Source organism: Poecilia mexicana, unplaced genomic scaffold (assembly GCF_051168715.1).
Source record: "Poecilia mexicana isolate PSO_F unplaced genomic scaffold, ASM5116871v1 scaffold_7, whole genome shotgun sequence".
Lineage (NCBI taxonomy): Eukaryota > Metazoa > Chordata > Actinopteri > Cyprinodontiformes > Poeciliidae > Poecilia > Poecilia mexicana.
This window is the reverse complement of record NW_028263376.1, coordinates 154712-180197: the sequence shown is the minus strand read 5'-3', so window position 1 is coordinate 180197 and position 25486 is coordinate 154712. Positions and strand designations below refer to the sequence as shown.

At 36.4% G+C, this 25486-nt stretch overlaps 2 protein-coding genes across 2 annotated transcripts; both read left to right on the top strand.

Moving 5' to 3' along the window:
• The first annotated feature begins 1335 nt into the window (after positions 1-1335).
• On the top strand, positions 1336-9087 carry LOC148158197 (excitatory amino acid transporter 3-like). Its single transcript, XM_088006836.1, has 12 exons — positions 1336-2007; positions 2320-2412; positions 2518-2629; positions 3124-3166; positions 3250-3312; positions 4371-4558; positions 4670-4777; positions 6166-6288; positions 6381-6575; positions 6718-6852; positions 7481-7585; positions 8755-9087. Exons 1-12 carry the CDS (start codon positions 1776-1778, stop codon positions 8870-8872), a joined length of 1515 nt encoding a protein of 504 aa, XP_087862962.1. The 5' UTR covers positions 1336-1775; the 3' UTR covers positions 8873-9087.
• Positions 9088-11055: 1968 nt separating this feature from the next.
• Positions 11056-21412, top strand: LOC106908700 (excitatory amino acid transporter 3-like). Its single transcript, XM_014974859.2, has 13 exons — positions 11056-11201; positions 13574-13714; positions 13931-14023; positions 14095-14203; positions 14461-14503; positions 14591-14653; positions 16721-16908; positions 17147-17254; positions 18682-18804; positions 18891-19085; positions 19218-19352; positions 19692-19796; positions 20836-21412. Exons 1-13 carry the CDS (start codon positions 11147-11149, stop codon positions 20945-20947), a joined length of 1470 nt encoding a protein of 489 aa, XP_014830345.2. The 5' UTR covers positions 11056-11146; the 3' UTR covers positions 20948-21412.
• The last annotated feature ends 4074 nt before the right edge of the window (positions 21413-25486 follow it).

Genomic DNA, 25486 nt, shown 5'->3' with positions numbered 1-25486 from the left:
TAGACTAATTGCCCAGTTGCCCAATTTAGCTACAGTAAATTGTGACTGTAGGTTATGGTGATTAAAATTTTAACATGCTTCTTTTATGTTTTTATATCTGTTTTAATTGATTTATTATAGAAATGGTTTTATGCGTAAATATAAAACTCATGGTTTTGGATGATGCGGCAGTCAGAATTTATACCCGAGGTATATTTCCTTTGGGATATTGAAGTTAGTATAATCTTGTCTGAAGGTTGAATATTGTTGTTGTCACAGCTGACAACAATTGTAAAAAAAAAAAAAAAAAAAAACCTGTTACTTTGTAAGATACTACCTGCCAGTTAATAAATGTTCCCTGTTTTTATAATAATGATTTTATTGACTTCAAAATTTTCTAACTTAACCAACTTGTCTTTGGTCAATATAAATAATCATATTTAACTTTTCCAAATAACTTTCAAAAATCTTTCTTTAAAGTTACTAGCATTGTTATTAAGTTATTTTCTAAACTAATTTTATGCTCCTTAGCTTGATAAAGGATATAAGAGGGTTTTTTTTCTTGCCAGCAATCCTTTCAACATTTGATCTATTGAACATTTTTCAGTACTGTGAAAGTTGATTTTAATCCCATCATTACCATTTATACTGCGCCAGTTTTCTACTATAATCTCTATACTTATTGAAATATACTTATTTGTTTATTTGCACTGCCTTTGAGAGTTGCTATCTTTTCAATTCCACTGTGCTTTCTTGCATAATGACAATAAAAGTAATTCTGAAAACGATAATGATTGAGGAAGTTGTTCTGCAGTCGGTACATCATGAACCACTGTGTTATCACCATGCTAACATAGCATTTTGCTACTGTCTGATTAGGTTGATACACATCCAAATTGTTCAGCTTTTAAATTTATCTAAGATGTTGAATGCATTCAAGTCAAGTTCAATAAACAAAGAAATTATTGAAAAGTTAATTTCTTTGATAATTTCCTGACTAAAGAAAACAAAATGATTAACATTTGTACATCAAACTAATGAAAACAAGTTTTTAAATAATAATAATAATAATAATAATAATAATAATAATAATAATAATAATAATAATAATAATAATAATAATAATAATAATAATAAAATTAATAATAATAATAATAATAATAGAAGTTGGTGTAAAGCTTGTTTAAAGGTTATTTTTGAAAGGTACTTTTGAAAATAAACAAGTCTTAATATAGCATATTCTAAATAGAGGGATTATTTGTTTGCAAACACAGCAGATGCGCGCGCAGCTTGACTGCAGAAAGAGTCGGGCCGACCTTTAAACCCTCACTAGTTGTCATGGTTACCCGTATTAATCTTGCTGTTTTAACATTAGCTAGCATGTTGTCAGTCTGTGGATTACATCTGTTTATCGCGTGATAAAATAAGTTATGCTACTAAATTGACATTAGTGAGGTGCGACGCACATTAACGACCCATAAGCATTAAATGCAGGTGAGTCGATAAATGACGAAAGAAAAATGTCGAATATTAATTTCTAGCGATTTTGTTCACGGTAAGATCACCAGCTCTGAATGAGATATGCCGAGTCCCTCTAAATAAAGACAGACATGGTGAACAAGGGTACCGGAATAGGGTTTTCCTAAAATCAGGGTACAATGTTACCTATTGACAATAAACTGAAAAAATAATTAAAAACAATATCTACAATATTTTCTATTTATGTTAAAGCACTCCCATTTATTTCTCATGACTGTTATAAAGTATACCATAGCTAAGGTTTTTTGTTCATCTTGATGTTTTTCCTGTTTTGTTTAGTTTTTGTTTGTTTCTTTTTAGGTTTTTTTCATATCTATTATGTTTGTGATTTCACCCCACCCCCCACAGGGTTAGGCACTGGGTTTCTGCTGAGGTTTATGATTTTTTTAAGGGACGATCAAGTAAAATGGATCCGAATACCAGGGGATATGCTTCTCAACGTACTTCAGATGTTTGCTGTACCCCTCATTGTCACAAGCGTGCTTGCAGGCAAGCTAAATATGAATCTATATACTTAAAGTATTAACGTATTGTTGTTACAGAGATAGACTGAAAGGATGCTCACTCATCTTTTTGTGGATATTCTGTATAAAAATTGCTCAAAACCCTTGATTATATTATATCTAGACAATAAGCTAATTTCATATTTACACCATTTAGTTCTTGTGCTTTTAAAACATTTTAAAAGATGAAGATTAGTCCAGACATTTAGACTATTGTCAGGGCACATATGCGCTGGTATGTTGTTTTGCTCATTCCTCAGGCACCACATGAACTTCTAGTTCTGCTCTCTTTTCTCAGGAGTAACTGGATTAAACACCAAAATGTCCAGAAAAACAGCCTTTTTCACAGGAACCTACATCTGTGGCACTACTCTTTTGGCCATAATTCTTGGTAACATTATTATGGTTAGCAGTTATTAATGAAGATATATGAAGACTGTCATAGTTTGCATTGTGTTATTGCTTTTGATATCCTGCCTGAGATTTTGTGTTGCAGGACTGCTTCTGGTGCTCACAATCAAGCCTGGTGTGGGAGAACACCTATCACAGGACAGGGTTAAGGAAATGCCACCCTTCTCCGTTCATGTGATCCTCATGGATCTTTTAAGGCAAGAGGACAGATATTTAGACACAATTCCTGCTTTTCTGCAAGTTGTGCATATTGTGCATATTGTCAGCTTCCTAACATAACCTGCAACATGAGGTCTAAATATATATATATATATATATATATATATATATATATATATATATATATATATATATATATATATATATTTATTTATTTTTGCCAAAAGTTATTCTGGCAAAACAAACAAACAAAAAACACAACCTCTCTATTGCCAACAGATGGTTTAGGCAAAGAGAAAAATTACGTTGGGCAAAATATGATAGGCCATTATTTTTAGGAAGGTGAGTATGTTCATCTTATAGTTTCTAACATACAGGATTATTGACTTTTATTATGTGAGATAATTAAAATTATCTTGACTTGTGTGAAATGATGATAAGAAAATAATATTCACATGTGTTTTGTCTTTAACATTTGGCTCAGTTTTTTTTTGTGTATGTTTTTTTTGTAACTCTCCTTTCACTCCCATAGGAACATGGTTCCAGAGAGCTTCATTCAGGCTTTCTATGAGCAGGTATGTTTTTATTCAGAACCACAGCTCAGTGTGTAACTTTCCAGGTTTGGACCGTTTCCAAACAGTTTCTGTTTTTCTCCCAGTATAAGACTGAAATTATTGAGATTGGAAGAGTAGATTCTGGCCTTCCCCTTCAGCCAGGAATAGTGAGTATTTTCTTCTTACTATTCTTACTTCTTGTTCTTACTCTGGAGCTCTTTCCAAAAGTCTTCATAGCCTTTCAGTTTTTCACATGTCACATGTACAACCACAAACTTCAAAGTATTATGTTTGGTTTAAAGTAGTCGGCGAACACAAAAGAGTACTTGATTCTGAAGTGGAAGAAAAAAGATGGAGGGCTTTACATTTCTTCTAAATTAAAGACAGAAAGGAGAGGCTGTGTTTCCTTTCAGTCCACCTTAGGGGCAGTTGTGCCTTCCTGTAGTAGTCTTTGGGTGGGAGGTGGAATACATCACAGGAGAACACTGAGACACAGCATAAGCAACCATGCAAAACACTCGTTGTGCCTATGGATGTCAACAAGAACAGTTAACCCTGCAGTAATGTTTTTGGGCAGTGGGTGGGATGCCATTGCTCACATCTTTTCCGCTGATTTTCAATTGTATTTAGGCCTGGATTTTACTGGAGGGATCCAGCAGATGGTTATGCTTTCACCTAGGAGTGGCTGTTCTGCTGCAAGGGGAAGATTTTTCCTAGTCTCAAGTCTTCTGCATCCCTGACCGATTATGCTTTTACGTCCTTATTGTTAAATTTTCTATTAATAAACATGGTTATTTTATTGGAAAGGTAACATAAATGTTTATTTATGTATTTACATTAAAGTACAGGCTCGCTTACTGTGCCCTCCCAAAGTAAACGAATGCCCTCCAGTTAAAGTCCATTGGAGCCGGGGCTGCAGAAGAAAAGCAAATTAACATAGAGGTGGATAATGGATGTACAGCATAAAGTTTAGCTAAATACACAAAGAATTATTTGGATTCTATGTACTGTAAATGTTTTTTTTAACAGTTTAATTTGTTTTTTTTATATTTCACAATTATGCAATGCTGAGGATTGATCCTTTCCACAACAACAACAAAAAAGCAAATTAAGTACGTCAAAGTTTATGGTTTTAATGTGACTTATTGTGAAAAAGTCCAACAAGGTGATGTATTCCTACAATATTGCTCTTAGAGAGTTAGAGCCAGCATTTCTGTGTTTCCAGGTGCAGAATGCCACTGAGACAAAACTGGTGGGCAGTTATGTTGACGGACCCAACATGATAGGATTGATCATCTGGTCTTTCACCTTCGGCATCTTGATAAACAGGGTGGGACAGGAGGCAACAAGCACTGTGAAGGCCATTCAAAGCCTCAATGATGCAATAAAAATCATATTTAACTGGATTCTGTGGTAAAATAAGACAGTATATCATTCCACTCTTTTACAAAATTAGATTAATTAATAATGTACAAAACATTCCTTAATTTAGTTCAGTAATTTTTGTTTGTTTGTTTGTTTCAGGTACTTGCCAATTGGAGTTTTGTTCCTGATCGTAGAAAACGTGTTGGATGTTGAGGACTGGGGCGCTGTCATTAAACTCGCAAAACTTTCAGCTGTAATTTCTCTGGGGTATGTCCACCTTTTCTGTTTAAACTTTTTGGTAACATTTCATTTGAAGGGTTGTGCATAAGACTGACATGACACTGCCCATGTTCATGACCGTTGTCATGTCATGTTTATGACAGTGTTATGTCAGTCTTATGCACAACCCTTCAAATAAAGTGTTACCAACTTTGTTACCAAACTGATACCGCCGCTGCTAAGGTAGTTAGAGGATGAAGACACTGCAAAGATCGGTTCTTATGATAACAGTCATTTCCAGCCTCTTTATTCTGATATCTTCAAACACCCAATTCAGGTCAAGCAGTTCCCTTCAGAAGTTCTGTTTGGCCTCAGAGTATTTTTTTTTAGAGAACATTAGTGAACAAACAGCATCATGAACACCAAGAAACTCAACAGACAGATCAGGGATAAAGTTTGGTTAAAGAAGGGTTAGTTACTAAAATGTACCCAAGCTTTCAGATGAGAAAGAGGGTTAGAGTTATAGATATGGATATAGAAAATACTAGAAAATACTAAGAAAGACTGTTAAAACCAAGTTAACAGGAATAGTAACTTATTGGATGATGCTGTACTGCTGTTCGTCTTTTGTTCTGTTTGCTTTTCTTTTAAATTTATTTTTGTTTAAATACAACTTTATTTATTCTTTTATTACACTACATTCAATAAGGAAAAACCTAAACTCAACTCATCTCAGAGTTTGAGCTTCATGCAGATCAATCCTCGGAGAATATTTGCTAGAGGCTGCAAACCACTTTAGACTCCGGCGAGGTCCGTCTTCTTTCAGCATGACGACTCTAAGCCTACAACTAAACAAATGCACAAACGTCTTGATAGATGTTGTTGTGCGACCAGGCATTCTTTTCTTTCCACTCTGCAACAATGCACTATTGTGTTAGCATATTGTAAACCAGAAGAGAAAGCGTTCTTTTTCTCTCTCTCCTTTTACTCACATCAACACACTTGCGCTCTTTTATTTAAAAAAAAAAAAAGAAAAAAGAGTAACCAATTTCAGCATTATTTTTTCCACAGCCTTACTTTCCCAAAGTGTAATGGATAATTAATTCCAAGTCACTGTTAAGATGACTGGATCAGGCATCACACTTCTTCTTTTCAAAATATTGTTTTTCTAAATAAAAGAGTGCTAATGTGTTGATATGAATAAAAGGAGAGAGAGAAAAAGAGAACATTTTCTCTTCTCAATATCATGTATGATCTCCCCAAATACATTGAACTATGTGGTTTTGCTGTGTGCCCTTTGAGATCTCAAGATATAAAATGTATTCCAAGTAAAATGAATTATTATTTATCATTATTATTACAAGATACATAAAAGTGTCACAGTTGAATGCCAGTGAATACTCTTTAACACTGAGTGTGACTATTGTCTCTTTCAGGCTTGTAATCCAGACCTTTTTTGTTCTTCCCATGGTTTACTTCACGCTTGTCAGAAAGAATCCCTATGTCATCCTAAAGGGTACCTCTAAGGCTTGGATGACTGCAATTATCATTGCGTCCAGGTGAGATGTTCTGTTTGTTGTCAAAAGTGTGACACTTTTCCAGTGTCCTCGTATGAACGGTGCACCAATAAAGGATGTGTTTTCTACCAAAGCACTGCCAGTCTTCCTGTCATCCTTCAATGCTGTGAAGAGAACCTGATGGTCAACGGGAAACTCTGCCGCCTCATGTTGCCCATTCTCACCAGTATTAATATGAATGGGACTGCGGTCTACGAAGTGATTGCTTCTGTCTTTATTGCCCAGATGAATGACATCACGCTGGATGCTGGCCAGATAATTGCTGTTGGGTAAGCCGCTTTCTTGAAGTGCCGAGGAAGCAGCACTTTGTGGAATTCAATTTCCACGAATTTGAATTCCACGGAAAGGCTTTATTATGGTTGTGTTGCGCTTTAGACAGAAATGCTGATAGAGGCTGTGCTTGGTTTGCAGCTTGACTAGTTCCATTGTCACATTTGGAGCTGCAGGGATCCCAGCAACAGGAGCTGTGACCACCATCCTGATTCTGACAGCTGTGGGACTGCCTGCAAAGGATGCTGCCATGCTGGTCGTGGTGGAATGGCTTCTGTAAGTTCAACTTGAAACTCAGAGTCAGCCACTCCTGCTTAAAGAGTACTTTCATCATGAAACCATGTAGTCAATCTAGATTGAGTTACACTGATCTGTAATCATAAAACTTGCAAGTGATTTTGACCGGGACATGATTTTTAACTTGCATGTCGTCAGGTACGCAGATTGTTTTCAGTTGTTTTAGGGTTTTGGTGATTTTACTCTAGTTTTGTCTCATTCTTGATTAGATCAGCCTTGTTTTTGTTTTACTTTCTTCTTAGTAATTCCAGTTTATGTTTATTCATTCCTTGAGTCTAGTAATTCTTTGTTGCTCTTAGATTCATTCTCCTAGTTATCATATTTACTCTCCCTCACCCCTTGCTACGATTCTCTCTCTCCTCAGCCTGCAACCCGTTAGCCATCAGCCTCATTCAATTGTTCCTCTCCAAGTATTTATATACCTCTTCTCCTCTTAATACCTCATTAATACCTGGATTTGAGTTTTTGTTCTCCCCTGGCTACCTGTGTTGCCTGTAGATATTTTTTTTTATTTTTTTGGCTTTGGTAGAGTGAGATAAAGAAAATATTTGAGAAAAACATAGTTGAATCTAACAGCATATTTGTTTTCTTCTTCTGTGCCCTTCAGAGACCATTTCAGGACCGGGGTCAATGTGCTGGGAGACTGTTATGGTGTTGTTCTCATCAATTTCCTGTGCCACGATGAGCTGGAAGATCTGGACAAACCACAAAGGTAAATGAAATCAATAAAATGATGTGCTTATCTGCAAAGACATAACGTTGCCAAAAGCATTCACCTCCCGATCCAAATGACTGACTTCAGGTGTTCCAGCTCCTTATGCTTCAGTACACCGATGCATTTCTTTATTATTTCAAGCTCCCACCCCTGTAGGAGCAGGTTGAATTCTGCACCAGTGAATAAAGCAAAGCAGTGTCCGTAACATGGATGAGTATGAGGTGTAGAAGAATTTAACCCTTTGCACTGAGAAAAAGACAAATGTGTGTGGGAAGGTAGACGAGTGAATACCTTTGTCAACATTGTGTACATCTCTTTCTGAGCTGTGTCAGTGGTACTATTCACTCATAGACCCACATCACAATAATCTGAATGCCTCAGGGTGTCTCCTGTTTGTCGTATCTTTCTTTGAAAGGTTTAATAAAATATTGGACCAAATTTTAGTGAAAATAAATCTTGAACAATGATTGTCATAAGTCGTTTTCACTGACATAGGGTACTTTAGTCACAGTTTTTACAAATCATTAGGGTTAGGGTTAGGGAAGTTGTCTGTGTTTTTTTTTTCAACTGAATTAAGAGTATTTTGCACCGCTGGACCCAAAAATTACATCCATTTTTCACAATGAGAATAATTAGGTTTTTATTCTAATTTGATTTAGAGAAATCTGATCCTCTGACTAATTTGATTACATTCTTGTGACATTGTCAGTTCATTTCCGTTAATATTTCTCATCCAAAAAAAAAAAAAAAAACTGTAGGAGAAAGAACAATTGTTTTCTAACAGAGTGTATAAATTAAATGTTACAAACTTGAATTTCTGTAAATTGAATAATAAACACTGATAAAGGTAAGTACATGTGAATTGAACATTAAGTCTTCATTGTGCAAAATTCTCCATCTTTTTTCTGTCCTGATGGAGTCTCTCTCCTCCTGCTCATCAATCATTGATCAGATTCTCAGGAAACCAATAAATATGTGAGAACAAGTCATGCATTTTGATACTCATTGTGCATCCATAGTTCAGAAGGTCGACCTGATTGAGAACAAACAATGTGATTTTTGGATTCAACACATCAAAATGACCCTAAAACGATTGAAAAACCCCAGACAAATTGTTTTGGCTGTTGACCAGTGTCATTGACCATGTTTTCCATTTTACATGTTAGCATTGATAGGGTTCGTCCCACCAGTGAGCTCGAGTTGGACTTAACCTGTTTGGAGCCTGAACAACAGCTGGGCTCCTCTCGCTCTGCCGCCTCCTCAGGACCCATGTCACCTAAGTGAGGGGATTGTCTCAGCACCGTATTAGCTGCCGCAGTTCCTCATCTTCTGTAATTGGTTTTCTCCCACTTCTGAATCCTCACCGTTTTATTACCAATAACTGGTTTTGACCTTTTACTTTATTTGGTTGTACAGATAATTTCATTGTGTGTCTGTTGTAGTTAAATGCTCATCTTTCTGTTTGGAACCTCTGTAACTTTGCATTTCACTTGAGTGTATGACCAGTGCTCAATATACAATATACTGATAACAATACTTTGTGAATATAATCCTTTATGTTGCATGGACATGTTCACTGCTTTCAGACTGAAAACAATTGAATTGAATATGCATTAAATTTTTTTGTATGAATGCATGAACATTGCATAAAATCATTTCTTGAGAAGAATTGATTTTAATAAATTGCGAGTCATTCTGCTGTTGTTGTAGGACAGTCTTTTTTTGTATTACTAATTTATAAAAGCGTCTAGAGTTGGCTGAGAAGCAGACTTTGAGTTTTATAAATGAGCAAAAGACTACGAGGACAGAAACTATCTCTTATTCCTTATTCTATTCTAATTAATTGAATATGAAAGTGTAATGAAAAAGACTGGAGATGAAACAGTCAAGCCATTTGTAAAAAGGGACAGAGCAGACTGGACTTCTTGAGGAAGCTAAGATCCTTCAAGGTTTGCAGCAAGATGCTGCAGATCTTCTATAAGTCTGTTGTTGAGAGCGTCGTCTCTTCTGCCATCATCTGTTGGGGCAGCAGCATCAGAGCCAGAGAACTGCAAAGGCTCAACAGCCTGATAAAAAAGGCTGGTTCTGTTCTGACGATGACTGTGGAACCTCTGGAGATGATGACGCAAAGAAGGACTCTTCATAGGATCAAGAAAATTGTGGACAACCCTGACCATCCTCTTCATCAGGCTGTCTTAGAATGGCAGAGGGTCTTCAGTCAGAGGCTTCTTCAGATTTGCTGTAATACAGACGGCTACAAGAGATATTTCCTGCCAACAGCCGTCACCATCTGCTATAACTCTTGAAGACTTTGAATTAATGACTTACAACAATATTTAATTTCCCTTTTGGGTCAACAACGTATTTTTTAATTGAATTTGAATTTTGAATGAAATAAATTCTCTCAAAACAAAAGAAATGCTATCCTGGTTCCTGCACCACAGTTAACAATCCTGACATTTCTCCAGGAATTTAGACATCGATATAGACAGACTTTATTTTCATTCATTGGCACATTTAAAATATACATATTAAGCAAAAATTCATTGCGAGGTTCCAATAATAAAATAAATACGTAATAGTAGAAAAGTATCAATATAAATATATACAATAAAAGATTAATAGTTTGGTTTCTCATCCGACATAAAAAGTGCAGACGTTGCAGGTCTCTCCTCTCCAGACCAGAGGTTTGGAGGGACCAGGTCAAACTGTCGGTGATCTGTATCTCCAGGAGTTTAATGCTGCTGACCTGTTCCACTGTGGCACCCTTGATGAGGAGGGGTGTGTGACTTGGCGGATTTTTCCTGAAATCAGCAACAATTTATTTTGTTTTGTTGACATTCAGGTTTAGATTGCTTGAATCGCACCAGTCCACCAGATGTTTCCATAGACTAATAAAAAGATCATAGCATCTCAAAACGAAACTGATTGCATTTTACAATTAATATTAATGACACTTCTGCAAAATTCAGTCCAATTTTAAGTATGTTAGAGCCTAAATACACAGTAAGCAATGCTGTTCAGACTGGTCAAATTTAATAAACCACCCCATAAACTAAACAATTCAGTGACTTAGACATATTATTAGAAACACACTGCCTTTTTATTATTGTTCTTAAAATAGTATTTTTTATTGTATTTGAACAAAAATCAAGGTATCCTAGGAGACCAGGCATGGTCTCCTTTTCTTTGCATTTTCCAAGAAATTGAATCTAGGAGCAAAATGAACAATAAGAACAATAAGATCATCTTAAGCCAGAAACTTCTTAAATAAGTTAATCATATTTAACAAATCAATCAAATTGACTCAGTCGAAACATGATTGATTTTTAAAGCACATCAAATCACTGAAAATTATATATTTTTAAATAGTTCTAAAGTATTCAAGTTATGTCATACATTTCACCCAGGTATCCATGGAGACCAAACATGTTTTTCAGGGCATTTTTTATAAAGGGGAACAAATGTCAGCATTGGACACAAAACGGCAACTGATCGTCTTTAACAGGTGTGAGAGACTGACCCATCTGTCTCGGCTCTCTGGACCTCTGTGAAACAATGAAAAGAACAGACGGCATATTTCAGGGGTCCATTCTGTCTATGATTGCCTTGGGTAAGTACAAACATGTTTTTTCTACTGCTGATTATCCTGTGATTTCTTATCGTTTTATTTTTCGGGCAGGTTTGCTGCTGCATGAGCTGGAGGTTAGCTGTTAAACTTACATATAAACAAGTCAGGTTACCATGGCATGTTTAACTCAGTTAAAGCATATTTTAAATGTGAAATCGTTACAGCTAACGAAATGTTTACAATGTTCTTGTATTTTCTTCTGACACTACTGAACTGTAGCTGAAGTTTGAATATGAACTGATTTGTTGGTCATGAAAGGACAGGGGAATGGCAGTGTGGAAATACTCAGTTTATATTGAGCACGTTTCTCTGTCCATAGATATGCAGCATATTGCTTTTTTTTTTTTTTTTTGCTTTATCAAAACTAGCTTATTGATGTTATAACATGGATATAGCAATTGGAAAGACATCAGTGAATCTGCCAGGTCAGTTGGACACATAAGGTACCCAGAAATTGTACACTAGTAAAAGTAACGCTACTTCAACATGTTTTTACTAAAGTAAAAGTAAAACGTATCCATCCAAGATACTCAAGATTAAAAAGTAAACATTAGAAAGAGACGGCTTAAGTACGATTTATCATTCGGGAATTATGTCATCAGACTAAAAGTAGACCGTCATGAAAATTCTGGTATTTTAAAAACTAAAGTTTGAAAAATAATGTAAAATAATATAATTTAAAATTAATTACGTGGCACAGGATTTTCCCAAAACTTCTCTTTGTTGCATTCCAGGACACAGGGATACAATGAATATTTTATTTTTAATTTTTTTTATGGACTTATTGTCCACAAATGTTCTTGTATTTACTTACCCTCCTCCCCGAGCCTTTAATTGTTTCTCCCTTTCTCAACCAGAGGTTCTGAAGCTGTGTCCGAATTGATGGGCTGCGTCCTTCGAAGGCCAGATTTGTAGGCCGATTACTTTATGGCACAGCAACAAGACCTCTATGAATTTAAAGACTCCTCTACATTGTTTTCAACCTCCTGCTAGCTGTCTCCAACAAGGGGAAGTTAAACACAGATGTTTTTTAGTCAGTTAATATCTAGCAGCATATTACTGTTTAATTTATAATTGATTAAAGTTCCAACCATCCATTATTCAACACGGTTATCCCTTATAGGGTCGCCAAGGGTGCAGGTGCCTATCTCTGGCAGTGAACAGGCAAGAGGCGGTCACCAGTCCATTGTAGGGATTAAACATAATAGTTTTACTTAGCTGTAATGTCTTATCTGAGAGCTGGAGAGCGTTTCCTGGCAGAAATGCATTATGCATTGTCAAGTTTCTGGCCTCTTCAAACACCTCGGCTTCTGCCCAAACTTGAAAGAGGCGTGCTCCCATCAAAGAGACGCAGGAACAACTCATCTCAGTGTCATCTTTTTATTTCTCTTTTCTTTTGTCTTTAAATCACTTCACTTTTCAATACAAGACCACCATGATTTGTTTGAGTGGTCAGAGTAGACGCACCAAGCAGGTTGAAAACCTACAAACAAATGAACCAAAATTACTTGCAGATTATAGTGGGCAAAATAAATTTCCAAACAATATTAATTTACCTTTAAGTTATCAGTGAATAAACAAACAAACTACATTCCAAATACATAAACACATTCATTAACAAGACTGATTAGGGTGCCTACCAGGCTAGGACTGGCTCTGAGCCCAAGAATATGATGAGTGCTGAATTGTTATTGTAAAAAATTAATAAGTTTTATATGAACCCACAAAGGAAATATGAGTTTGTATTTGTTTTATATTCAATATCAATATTCAACATATTTGGCAACATGCCGGTTTTCTGGTCTCTGGTGGATGTTGAATTTCACTTTTGCTTCTTCATTAACATGGTACAGTATTAAAGTTTAAACGTGGTGATTTTTGTTTTTGTTTTTATCAAATAAATTTTTTCAGCAGTCCGGCTACGCTAAGCACTCAGGCATCTTTTGCACTCACAATTTGTGGAACATGCTGCAGTCAAAATAATCTGTGGCACCTTGTTGGGCTTTGGACCCAAAGCATCCAGACATAACGCTGTTGGACCACATGTCTTGTTTTATATGGAGAGAGCCTCAAAAACTCAAGTGCTTGTTTTTTTAAAATGTCATATTAAGTTTGTTTTGTGAAGGCATTTTCACACGTTTTCAACCCCAAAGTATCGGCTAATATTGATCAGTACAACAAACTGAAAAAAAAAATAAAAAAACTTTTAAAAACATGTCTACAAAATATATAATTTATCATTTACATTAAAACACTCCCAATTGTTTCTTATGGCTGTTATAAAGTATACCATTGATAAGGTTGATGGGTGTTTTTTACATATCAATTATATTTGTCATGTTTTTCCCCCACAGGGTTAGGCACTGGGTCTTTGCTGAGATTTCGTTTTCATATATCTAAAGAAACAAAACTGTTGATTGAAATGGCAGGAGATGTGCTTCTAAACCTGCTTCAGATGTTCGCTGTGCCCCTCATTGTGACGAGCGTGATTGCAGGCAAGTTAAATATGAATCTAGATACTCACCTCTCCTGGATACTCTGTGTAAATGTTGCTCAAACTCTCACTGCTTATTTCTTGTGACTAAAACGTGTTCAAAGATGAAGATCACTTAGGACATTTGGACTTTCACTTGGACAGTCATAAACTGGTGTGTTGTCTTGCTCTTTGCTCAGGCACCAAGTGAACTTGTGATTCTCATCTCTTTTCTCAGGCGTAACTGCATTAAACACCAGATTGTCTGGGAAAACAGCCGTCTACATATTATTATACGTTTGTGGCACTACCACTCTGGCTGTAGTTCTTGGTAAAGTATCAGTTTTTAAAATAGGTACATTAAGACCGCCAGCGTGTATTGAGTAATTGCTTTTGTTGCAGGACTGTTTCTAGTGCTCACGTTTGAGCCTGGTGCGGAATCAGCAGCTCGATACGCTGAATCACATGTCCCAGAATACTCTATGCATCTGGTTTTCATGGATATTTTCAGGTGAGAGAATAAGTGTTTAGACAAAAGTCCTGCTTATATAGTTTTCAACATAGATAAGTAAGAATTGAGATTTTTATTGTCTCTAACAACTAACAAAACTAGCTTGGTTTATGTGAAATTATAGAAAATTCATAATTTCAAACTCCTAAGGTGAAACTCATAGTGGTGAAAATAATATGCTTGTGTTTTTTTTTTTTTTTTTGTCTTTAACGTTTACAAGTTCTTTCTTTTTTCTGACTCTCCTTTGACTCTCATAGGAACATGATTCCAGAGAGCTTCATTCAGGCTTTCTTCGAGCATGTATGTTTTTATTCCGCACCACAACTCACTGTGTAACGTTCCATGTTGAGTTTGGAAAGTTTCCAAACAGTTTCTATTTTCTCCCAGTACCAGACAGTGGTTACTGAGATCAATCCAAAAGACAATACCATCATCATTAACCCATTAAAAGTGAGTATTTTCTTCTGATCTTTGTTTTTATGCTGGAGCACTTCCCGAAGGTCTTCATAACCCCTGAGATTTTTCACACGTCACATTACAACCACAAACTTGAACATATTTTCTTTCACTTTAACCCCTTAGCTGGCGGTACCAAAATCACCAATTAAATCGACTGCTGTTCTTGAACAATTTTGAGAACATGCAAAAGCTTGGTCTCTTTGTGAAGAAGCTAAATTTTCCATTTTTGCAGTCAAAAATACTCTAACTGTAAGTAGTTTGTAGCTATTACGTTTGTAACACAAACATTTTTTACAATTTTGCTTCAATAAAATTTTTCATTTTTATTTCTTGTAAATACACTTTGACTGTTGAATGTACGGATTGGAAAAAACAATAAATCTGTTGAATAAAGTATTCTAGTCCATGGGCCAGAGGCCAAAATTTGACATTTTTTGTCCATTTCAGGGTGGCAAAGTCTATCAATATTTTTTGAAAATATACATATCTCTAGTTAGTATTTTGGTATGATAGCCCTTCCTAAATGGTAGCTGTGTCATAGTTATCAGCTCATGAAGTTAATAATCCCTTTGGAAAAAATTCTGTTTTTTGAGACTGGTGTATGTGTGGTTTAGGCTCATGGTATGAGCATTTGTCAAGGGTCTATAATATAATGTTTGGTATCATCTTAAAGGAGACACTCTTGGCTTTCATTTAAATCAGGTTTTGAGTCTATCTGAACAACACAGAGATCACTAGAGGTCATTAAACCAAAAATAATACACATTTTTCCACACCTTTTGACCAAACTAGATACATTTCTTTTATCCCAATGGTATCCAGGGACATCGGGGACACAAGAGTTAACAACTAAAATACTCAACAGACTCTAAGGAGTCAGAAAATGTATGATATGCCTACACTGTCTGTCTATGGGAGGCGATTATGAGCTGTAATTCGAAGTTACAGACTTGGGCTATAACCTTAACTGGTTCTTTGGTGTGTGTGTTAAAAGGGTTAGTGGGGGTTTAGTTTAGCGTGTCACTCGTGTCTAGTTTGTTAGTTATAAAATAGTTAATCAGTAATAGTAGAAATGTACACTTACATAGACTTTAGGATGCTGTATTGGCCTATTTATCAGAAAGTGTGAGACAGGCTTCTGTCTCACACTTTCTGTGGGCTCATTGTCTGTCATGTTCCTAAAGGTGCTTTTCCACCAGCCTGCCTCTAACTGCTTTGGCCTCAGTCTGTCTCAGCCAGATTCATTTTCCTTTAGCAGATCCAGCGCGGCTCTGGCTGGCTGTTCTCAGATTTCCATACCTACTTCAAGGGTAGTGCTAGCCGGACCGATCAGGGTAGGCACCAAAGCGATTTCATATAGAGCAAATTAATCAGTTGATCGGAGCCTCTATCATTATGTTTGGGCCAGCAATGAATTTCTATAAAATAAAATGAAATATCTTTGAGTCCATCTGAACCATAACCTTGAGGTTCTCCATTCAGTGTCACTGCAAACCTCAGCGGAGAATTGACCAGTTGCTGCGCTAAAGGCCCTCCCACATAGTGAGGAACAGAGTGGGTAATGGAAAAAACATGTATCATTTCAAAAATATTGACAGACTTTGCCACCTTGAAATTCACAAAAAAAAAATGGTCTGGCCCATGGACTATTCTGCTCGTGGATTTCAAGAATGATCAAAGTAGCACCATTTTTGTTAAATTTTTTATTTTAGACATATTTATTTATGAGGACGTACAGGTCTGATAGACTTTGTCCAATATATTTGTGTTGAAGCACTGGGGAGTCACAGTCCTAAGTGTGGACTGAGTACTCATTGATGTCTCATTTTATTCTTCTTATATGTAAAGTTTTTTTTAACCTTCGAATTTCTTTCTGTTCACTTCACAACTATGCAATATTTTGGATTGGTCATTCACAAAACAAATCCAAGTAAAATACATCAAAGTTTAAGCCTTTAGTGTGACTTATTGCAGAAAAGTGATATGGATTGTCCAACAAGGTGCAGTACTCCTATAAAACTGCTCCTAGCATTAAAGCCAGCCTATTTGTGTTTCTAGGGGTTCAATGACACGGCGAAGCAACTGATGGGCCGTTATGTTGCTGGAGCCAACATGCTAGGACTGATCACCTGGTCTTTCGTCATTGGCATCCTGTTAAACAGGGTGGGAGTCCGGGCAAAAATCACTGTGAAGGCCGCTAGAGAAATGAACGATGCAATAAAAATCATATTCAAGTATATCCTGTGGTAAGATCAAACAGTACATAAGTTCACTCTTTTATACAATTAGATTTTTTTTTTTTAATGTAAAGACATTTCCTTAATTAGTTCAGGCCAAGCACGAGAGTAAATCACCAGTACTGTATGATTGAGATGTGGTTTCAGTTTTTGTACATAGGACAGCAGTTTCCTTTCTTAACGAACAGTTAGTTAAAATATATTTGAAACATCTGTTTTATTTAATCTTGTTTATTTTTTGCTTCAGGTACATGCCAGTTGGAATTTTTTTCCTGATGACATGCCACGTGTTGGAGATTGAAGACTGGAACGCTGTCATTAAACTTGGAAAGCTCCTACTGGTGCTTTTTCTAGGGTATGTCCACTGTGTCTGTTTCAGCTTTGCTGCATTGAATGTATTTGCAGAACAGCATCATTAATTTCAGGGAGAAGATCAGTGCTTATGAATACAAACATTGACAATCTCTTTACTCAGATGCCCCCAACCAACAAGTCCAGTTAAAGCAGTTCCCTTCAGATGTTCTGTTAGGCCTAACAAACCAAACTCTGTTAGTCGGCCTTTTTTCTTTCTAGGCGTAGAATGGCACCGAGACGTGACTGATACAAAGTTATGTTCCCCGTCATAGTTAGGTTAGTGCTCTAAAAGCACTTTTCCGCTGGCAAGTCGTGCACCAATCAGTTCATGAGCGGTTCAGTTTTACCTTAGGTAGTGTGCTTCAAAGCTTAATACATGTGTTCCTGGCCCTGCTTGTGATTAAACTTATAATTGTTCCTCTGTACTTAGCTGTCTGATAGCAGACAGTATGTTAGTGGTCCATATAAACTGTAATAGTTATTTGGAGTTTGCCATGAGGTAAACATGAACCAATTAAAGAATGTAGTGTAGTCAGCTGTCAATCAAATCACTTTAGTGCCGTACCTGGCAAGTTATGGATGGTACTACCCTAAAGTAGGTACAATAATCTGAGAGCGGCCAGGCAGACCTGCACCAAATTTGCTAATGAAAATTAATCTGGGCAGGACAGACCGGGACCATACCGGTTAGACCCGGTTTAGTGGAAAAGGGGCTTAACTAACATTACAATGTTAGGTTTGTCAGAGAACATTATTGAACAAAAAGCATCACGAAGACCAAAAAAGTTTTTACAAAGCAGGGTTATTTTTTAAAACAATATCCCAAGCTTTCAGATCAGACTAAAGTAGATGTTGTTGCGACAGAAAATGTGATTGAAAACTAAAACTTCAAATTCCCGTAATATCACCATTACCCTTGGTCAGACAGCTGTGGCAGCATTATGCTATGACATGTTTCTTTGCATCAGGGACAGGAACGCTAGACAGAGTTCATGGAAAGAGGGCAATCAGCTCAATCCTGAAAGAAAATACGTTAGAGGCAGCAAAGACTTTAGACTGTGTCAAGATCCATATTCTATCAGTAGAACGACTCTAAACCTGCAGTGAAAGGATTGAAAGCTTTACATTGCAGCTTATTCATGTGCTAGAATTGCCTAATCAAAGAACAGACCTATATTCATTTGATAATTTGTGGCAAACTGTGAAGCTTATGCTATTTTGCAAAGAAGAATGTCACAAATACTGGTTCTATGAGCTAGTGTGTTTCCACTAGCAAAGCTAGTGGAAACACACTAGCTTTGCTCCAAACACACTGAACTGTCCGGTTTTACCATGACAAAATATATAGAAATGTCAAAGATGAAGGTTAGTGAATAGTTTTGCTTTGGATGTCTTTAACACTGAGCATGACTTTGTTGTCTCTTTCAGGTTTGGAATTCACTCCCTCATTGTTCTTCCCTTGGTTTACGTTGTGTTCACCAAACAGAACCCTTTTATGGTCTTCAGGCATAGTTACAGGGCTTTGCTAAATGCAGTTATCATGGCATCCAGGTGAGATGTTTAGGTTGTTTGTTGTCAAAGATTGACACTTTTCTCATGTACATATGAACCAATAAAGGATGTGCTTTTTGCCAAAGCTCTGCCACTCTGCCTATCACTCTTCAGTGCTGTGAAGAGAAGATGAAGGTTGATGTGAGATTCTGCCGTCTCACGTTGCCCATCGTCTCCACCATCAACATGAATGGGATGGCGATCTATGAAGTGATCGCTGCTGTCTTTATTGCCGAGCTATCTCACATCAACCTGGATATCGGCCATATATTCTCGATTGGGTAAGGTGCTTCCTACATGTGTCTGGAATTGAGAAAATGTGAATCTTGGGATTGTTAAAAGGAAAGGCTTTGATACAGTTGTGTGCTGTAGTTGAGATAGAAATGCTCATGGAAGCTGTCCTTGGTTTGCAGTTTGACTAGTGCTGTCGCCAGCTTTGGAGCTGCAGGTGTCCCAATGTTGGGACCTGCAAGCACCGTCCTGATTCTGACCGCTGTGGGACTGCCTGCAAGGGATGTCTCCATTCTGATGGCCTTTGAGTGGTTTATGTAAGTTCGACTTGATGTTTACTGTCCCCTACTCTTGTACCTTAATCAAACTGTTCAGTCATTCTTGATGGTTTGCTATGAGAAAGCTTACGGATATCTTTGACCAAGACAAGATTTTAACTCGCAAAACAAGAGTTTGAGGAGCCCTTACTTGTGTAAAGAGCATGTATAGCAACGATTGATAAAATTACCCTTTGAGATGGATGTGGTTAACAGGGATGGGATAAGCTGGAGAAGAGCTGGTACACCTGGCTGTTGTACAGTGAGGGAAATAAAACCTTCAAGAATAACATAGTTGAATCTGACAGCATGTTTCTTATGTTCTTCTGTGCTCTTCAGAGACCATTTCGCCACCATGGTGAATGTACTGGGTGACTGCTTTGGTATGGGTGTCATCAGTCATCTGTGCAGGAATGAGCTGAAAAACCTGGCCGATGGCATGGGGTACGTTAAATTATAAAACCATCTTTTCATTTTGAAAGACACAACTTTGGCAAAAGTATTAGCTTCCCAATCCAAATCATTGAATTCAGGGGTTCATACATGGCTACAGGGCTATGAAATCCAGCACTGAGGCTGAACAAATAGGTCACTCTCAGAAGAAACTGTGAATGTGAGCATGGTACCATGATAGGATACCATCTGTACACTACTTCCAATCAGTATATTTCATCTACTGGACTCTAGACCAGTGTGGACGTGTTGTTTGGAGTTTCAAATCCTGCCTCAAAAGTAACAAAAAAGGTGCAGCAAAGACTTTCCCCCTGTCTTTATGTATGCTAGCTGCCAGGAAGAAGATCCTCCGGTTAATATCACTGCCATTAAATTATTAGCTGGTCCCTCGCCACCCTCGATCAACTCTAACGTTCCGGTTGTCTCAGGAAAGAAAAGAAAAAAAAAATACAAAAACACCTCTGGCACATGATCTATTTCAGCTTTGGACTATTTCAGACGATAGCTGAAATAGTCTATCATGAAATAAACTATGATAGTAGTCTCATTGGCGCAACTACACATTGTTCAGGTGGATGCGAAAACATAAATCGCCCCCCCCCTCCCCCCCGCCCCCCCAGGGAAGGAAGGAACGTCAGGGTGAAGGAGCGACGCTGATGAGTAAGTTTTGGGGTAGAAGAATTTTACCGGTTTGCTCACATCATATGATTGAGATTAGGATGTTGCTCAGGTATGTGTGTGTGACAAGTGAACACTTTGTCAACAATGTGTACGTCTCTTTCTGAGCTGTGTTAGTGGACTGTGCGCTATTCACTCTCTTGACCCGCATAACAATGATCTAAAAAGCACTCGGGATATATCCAGTTTGTAGTACTTTCCTTTGAAATATTTAATAAAATATTGGGACAAATTCTGGTGAAAATAAATTGTTATAAGTAATTTCCACCAAGTGGTAAGATATGGGGTACTTTAGCCACAGTTTGTCCATATTGATACAGACCATGTTTTTGTTTTCCATTTTGCCTGTTAGCAATCATCCCATTCATCAGGTCAAGTTGGACTTATGTTTGGATCTTAATGACCAGTTCATCTCCTCCACCGCGTCCTCCTCCTCCCCTCCAAGATCCATTTCACCTAAGTGAGTGAGGGGATCGTCTCAGCACCATATTAACACCAACAAGCTGAACCCTCAGGATTGGGACGTCAACATCCTGGGGTGTCTGAGCTGATCACTTTCTTGTTTGCATACATTTCCAGTAGGATGATGCCAGTTTATTCATTTGTATTTATTTAGCTTCTCTAGTATTTCAGTTTTTTGTAACTTTTAAATGATCTATATTCTTAATTTATTCATCTTTAAGTTGTTAATAATTATAAGTATTGTTATGTTTTTGAAGATAATTCATCTTTACTAGATGTTATTGTTGTTATTTTTCCTTTTGCATGTTTACTACGTTTTGTATTTACTGAAATATTTCTCCAGAGTATCCTCAATAAACAACACCTGCTTCTTCATTTCCTCATCTTCTAAAACTCTTTTTCTTAATCCTTATAGTTTTAATGTAAATAATTACTTGTTTTATTTGTTTTTCTTGATTTGATTATATAGCTCATTTCATTGTGTGTCTAATGGTTAAATGCCTGTCCTTCTGTTTGTAACCTCTGTAATTTTGAGTTAAACTTCAGTGTATGACAGTTGCTTTATATACAAAGTTTCACTGACTGATACAATAACATTTTGTAAATAAAGCTCTTTGTGTTTTAGGAACAAATTTACTGCTTTCATTTCGAAAATAATTTAATTGAATATAATTTTCATTTTTATGAATGAACATATGAACATTGCATGAAATCATTTCTTGAGATTAACTTATCTTCATAAATTGTCAGTCATTCTGCTGCTGTTCAAGAACAATCTTAATTTCTGAAAGCATTCATACTTGTAAAAACAGTCTTTGACCAGCAGAGGGAGCTGTTTACAATAAAGTACCTCATAAAAAGGCAGAAGATTACAGGATGACATCAACTAACTAACTATGTCCTCTATGGCAACGGACTATTATATTATTTCATAAGAATTGTTCAAATGTAAGCATAACGTTTGGTATATGTACCTTTCAAAATCCCCTCTTTTCATAAATACCACTGGCCACACAAAAATCCAGATGGCATTCATCTTTTCAAGATGAATGCCACGCCTGACTACTTATTGTTTAGTTATTATTTTTATTGTCTGTTGAACATGTTTTAAGAAAAAACAGGTTCTTACTAATGAGATTAATGAGAAGCTAATTCTTTGAATCAACTCCTGTCAGATTTCTATAATTGGAATTTCAAGATGGTTCCCGTTTTCCAAGCAACTACCAAACAAATGTAAGAATATTCATTTTTTGGTGTGCACATGTCCTCTTTGGATCAGAGAAACCAATTGAGACATTTTCAAACATGTTGCATGTAAATTCAATAGAGTTCTGCACTCACACAACCAGGTGACACTGGTGGCATCTATGCTGGGCAACTCAGCATGGGGTTTAGTGTCGACTAATTTTGCTACCTATAGGTTGTAATATTAGACATTTAGTTGTGGAAACCAAGTCCACCGAATGTACCTGTAGATTAGACTGTCCAGGTTTTAGATTTCTGCCATTTTCATTAATGTATAAATGGTGTGAATAGGACTGAAAACCACATTATGATTTCATATCAGTCGACATTGATGGTTATTGTTTAGTCTCTTTTTTTAAATATCTGAGATATTGCCAAAATGGTGGCGTGACTTATTCTCTTTGATCTATAGTTTTCACTCTGTTGTTGCTTATTTTTAAGCAGTTATGAGGGACAGCGGTGAAACGTTAAACTACTGCTGCACAAGTTGATCAGCAGCTTGTTGCTTCTCATGCATCAGCTGGATCTGATAGCTCTGCAGACTCCCTGCAAACTCCTACAATAGATGCAACACAGTGGTAATCTCAATCAGGAGGTTTTAGTTAACCATGAGCGGAATCAGAGAGACCCATATTTCAGCAACACTGAAATATTCTTGCAACATTTTAAGGACATATAACCATTAAACTAGCAGACACTGCAGGATCTCTGGACAGGCATACTGAAATAGTTGGGGCAAATAGCTCTCGTCACGTCAATGTTTCTGTTACAGATGATGTAATTCTTCTTGCGTTTGAGGAATTTCAAGATGATTGAGTTCAAATTACCACTGTCCTGGCTTCAGATAGTAGCCTGGAATTAATTCTTCAGCTGGTAAACAATCCTACGGGTTGCTCAAAGTGCAAAGCTGTAAAAACATTAGAATGTGAACTCATTAAGAAGAAACATCACTTATGCACTGAAGACAATGCAGTGCTTCAGTGCACAGGTGAATTGGCTTCACTTAAGCACAATAGTAATTTATTTTTTCTTTGCCATCAGTTTTGCTCATGATCAGTGAATATGTTGTAAATATGTCACAGGCTAAAAGTGCTGCAAAGTATGTCAGCAATGTTTTTCAGACTAATCAATGTTCAGTTTTATTAATAAAAAGCCCATTATGAGTTTTATGAGTTAACACTATTAGAAACACATTGTTTTTTATTATTTTTTTAAAAGATAAATATAAACACTGTTTATAGTATTTGAACCAAAATGAACGTATCTAAGGAAACCAGACATGGCTTTCTGGGCATTTACTACTATAATACTTCTATGAACTAAAAAATGAATCATGCGAAACATGATTTGTTTTTAAGCACAAGACATTACTGAAAACATCTGACTTTAACAATAGTGTAGAAGTGCAGCTTAATACACTGTAATACACCAAACAACTACAGGTTCAAACTTTCTGATGATACAGTTCAACTTTCATGTTCAGGTTTATTTCTATAACACATTTCAGCAACAAGGCAGTTCATGGTGCTTTACGTCATAAAAACACAAAAGTACAAACTCATGAAAGTTGAACTGTATCATCAGAAAATTTTAACCTGTAATTGTTTGGTGTATTTTGAAAGACACAACTTTGGCAAAAGTATTAGCTTCCCATCCAAATAATTGAATTCAGGGGTTACAGTGGCCTTCATACATGGCTACAGAGCTATGAAATCCAGCACTGAGGTTGAACAAATAGTCAAGAAAATAACTCATTGAATGAGTAGGTGTTACATCCACCAAGGGCACAACATATTTGAGGACACGAGACAAAAGATGAGGGTTCAACAAAATATTTTATTCATAAATGCTTCTCACTTTGATTTTCTTAGTTCAGCTTCTTCTGATTTTCTGTGAAGAAAATAGAGTTCAGGCCCTCAGATCCCGTGTCCCAAAAAATAAAGAAAAACAAAACCCCAAAAGTAATAACGGAAAGTTGGACCTGGTGAGCCGATCAAACATAACAAAACGGTACAGCAGGGGGCCAACTCTATACAGGGCCATCGAAGCCCCTACTAGTACTAGACTAAAGCAAAAAGAACCTAATGCAAAAGAAAGATTGAAAACAGGACAACTGGTCCCACCAGGCCAAAAGCACAACAAAAAAACAAACAAACAAAGGCTAACAGATGGCAGGCTGGAAACCTCAGCTGCGGCCCACAGCGGCTGGACTAGCGCACACCGCGCCTGGTGGTGGTGGAGCGAGCGGAAGCGAGTGGAAAGGCGGAGCCCAGGCGGGGATGGAGGGGAGGCTCTCTACATGCCGAAAGCCAGACTATTTATAGGCGGACCAACAGCGCCACAAATTTACGTAATTAAATGACCAAAAAGAAATTATCCAAACTCCAAAATATATTAACAAAAGGTCATTCAACTAAAGTCTATAAGAAAACAAAGAAAAGAAATAGACAAAAATCATAATGTGCCTGAAGCACATAACAGTAGGTGTGTCCAAACTTTTGGTCTCTACTGCACATGTCCACATATCTATATCTATATATCAATATCTATCTTTATTTAAATAGAGAGAGAGATTGATATCGATATGTAGATATATATAGATATCTACATATAGATTTATATATGTATAGATAGAGGTTGATATATATATATATATATATATATATATATATGAATGAGTGAAATGTTCCATTTATTTTTTTGAGCAGTATATATATATCTGCATATAGATTTATATATGGATAGATAGACAGACAGACAGACAGACAGACAGACAGACAGACAGACAGACAGATAGATAGATAGATAGATAGATAGATAGATAGATAGATAGATAGATAGATAGATAGATAGATAGATAGATAGATAGATAGATAGATAGATAGATATCGATATGTAGATATAGAGATATCTACATATAGATTTATATATGTATAGATAGATAGATAGATAGATAGATAGATAGATAGATAGATAGATAGATAGATAGATAGATAGATAGATAGATAGATAGATAGATAGATAGATAGATATCGATATGTAGATATAGAGATATCTACATATAGATTTATATATGTATAGATAGATAGATAGATAGATAGATATCAATATGTAGATATATATATATATATAGATATCTACATATAGATTTATATATGTACAGAAAGATAGATAGAAGTAAAGATAGATATATATATCTATGTATCTATATCTATATAAATTGTATATATAGATAAATTTATATATCGATATGTAGATATAAATAGATATCGATATATCTTGCCCAATTTGTATAG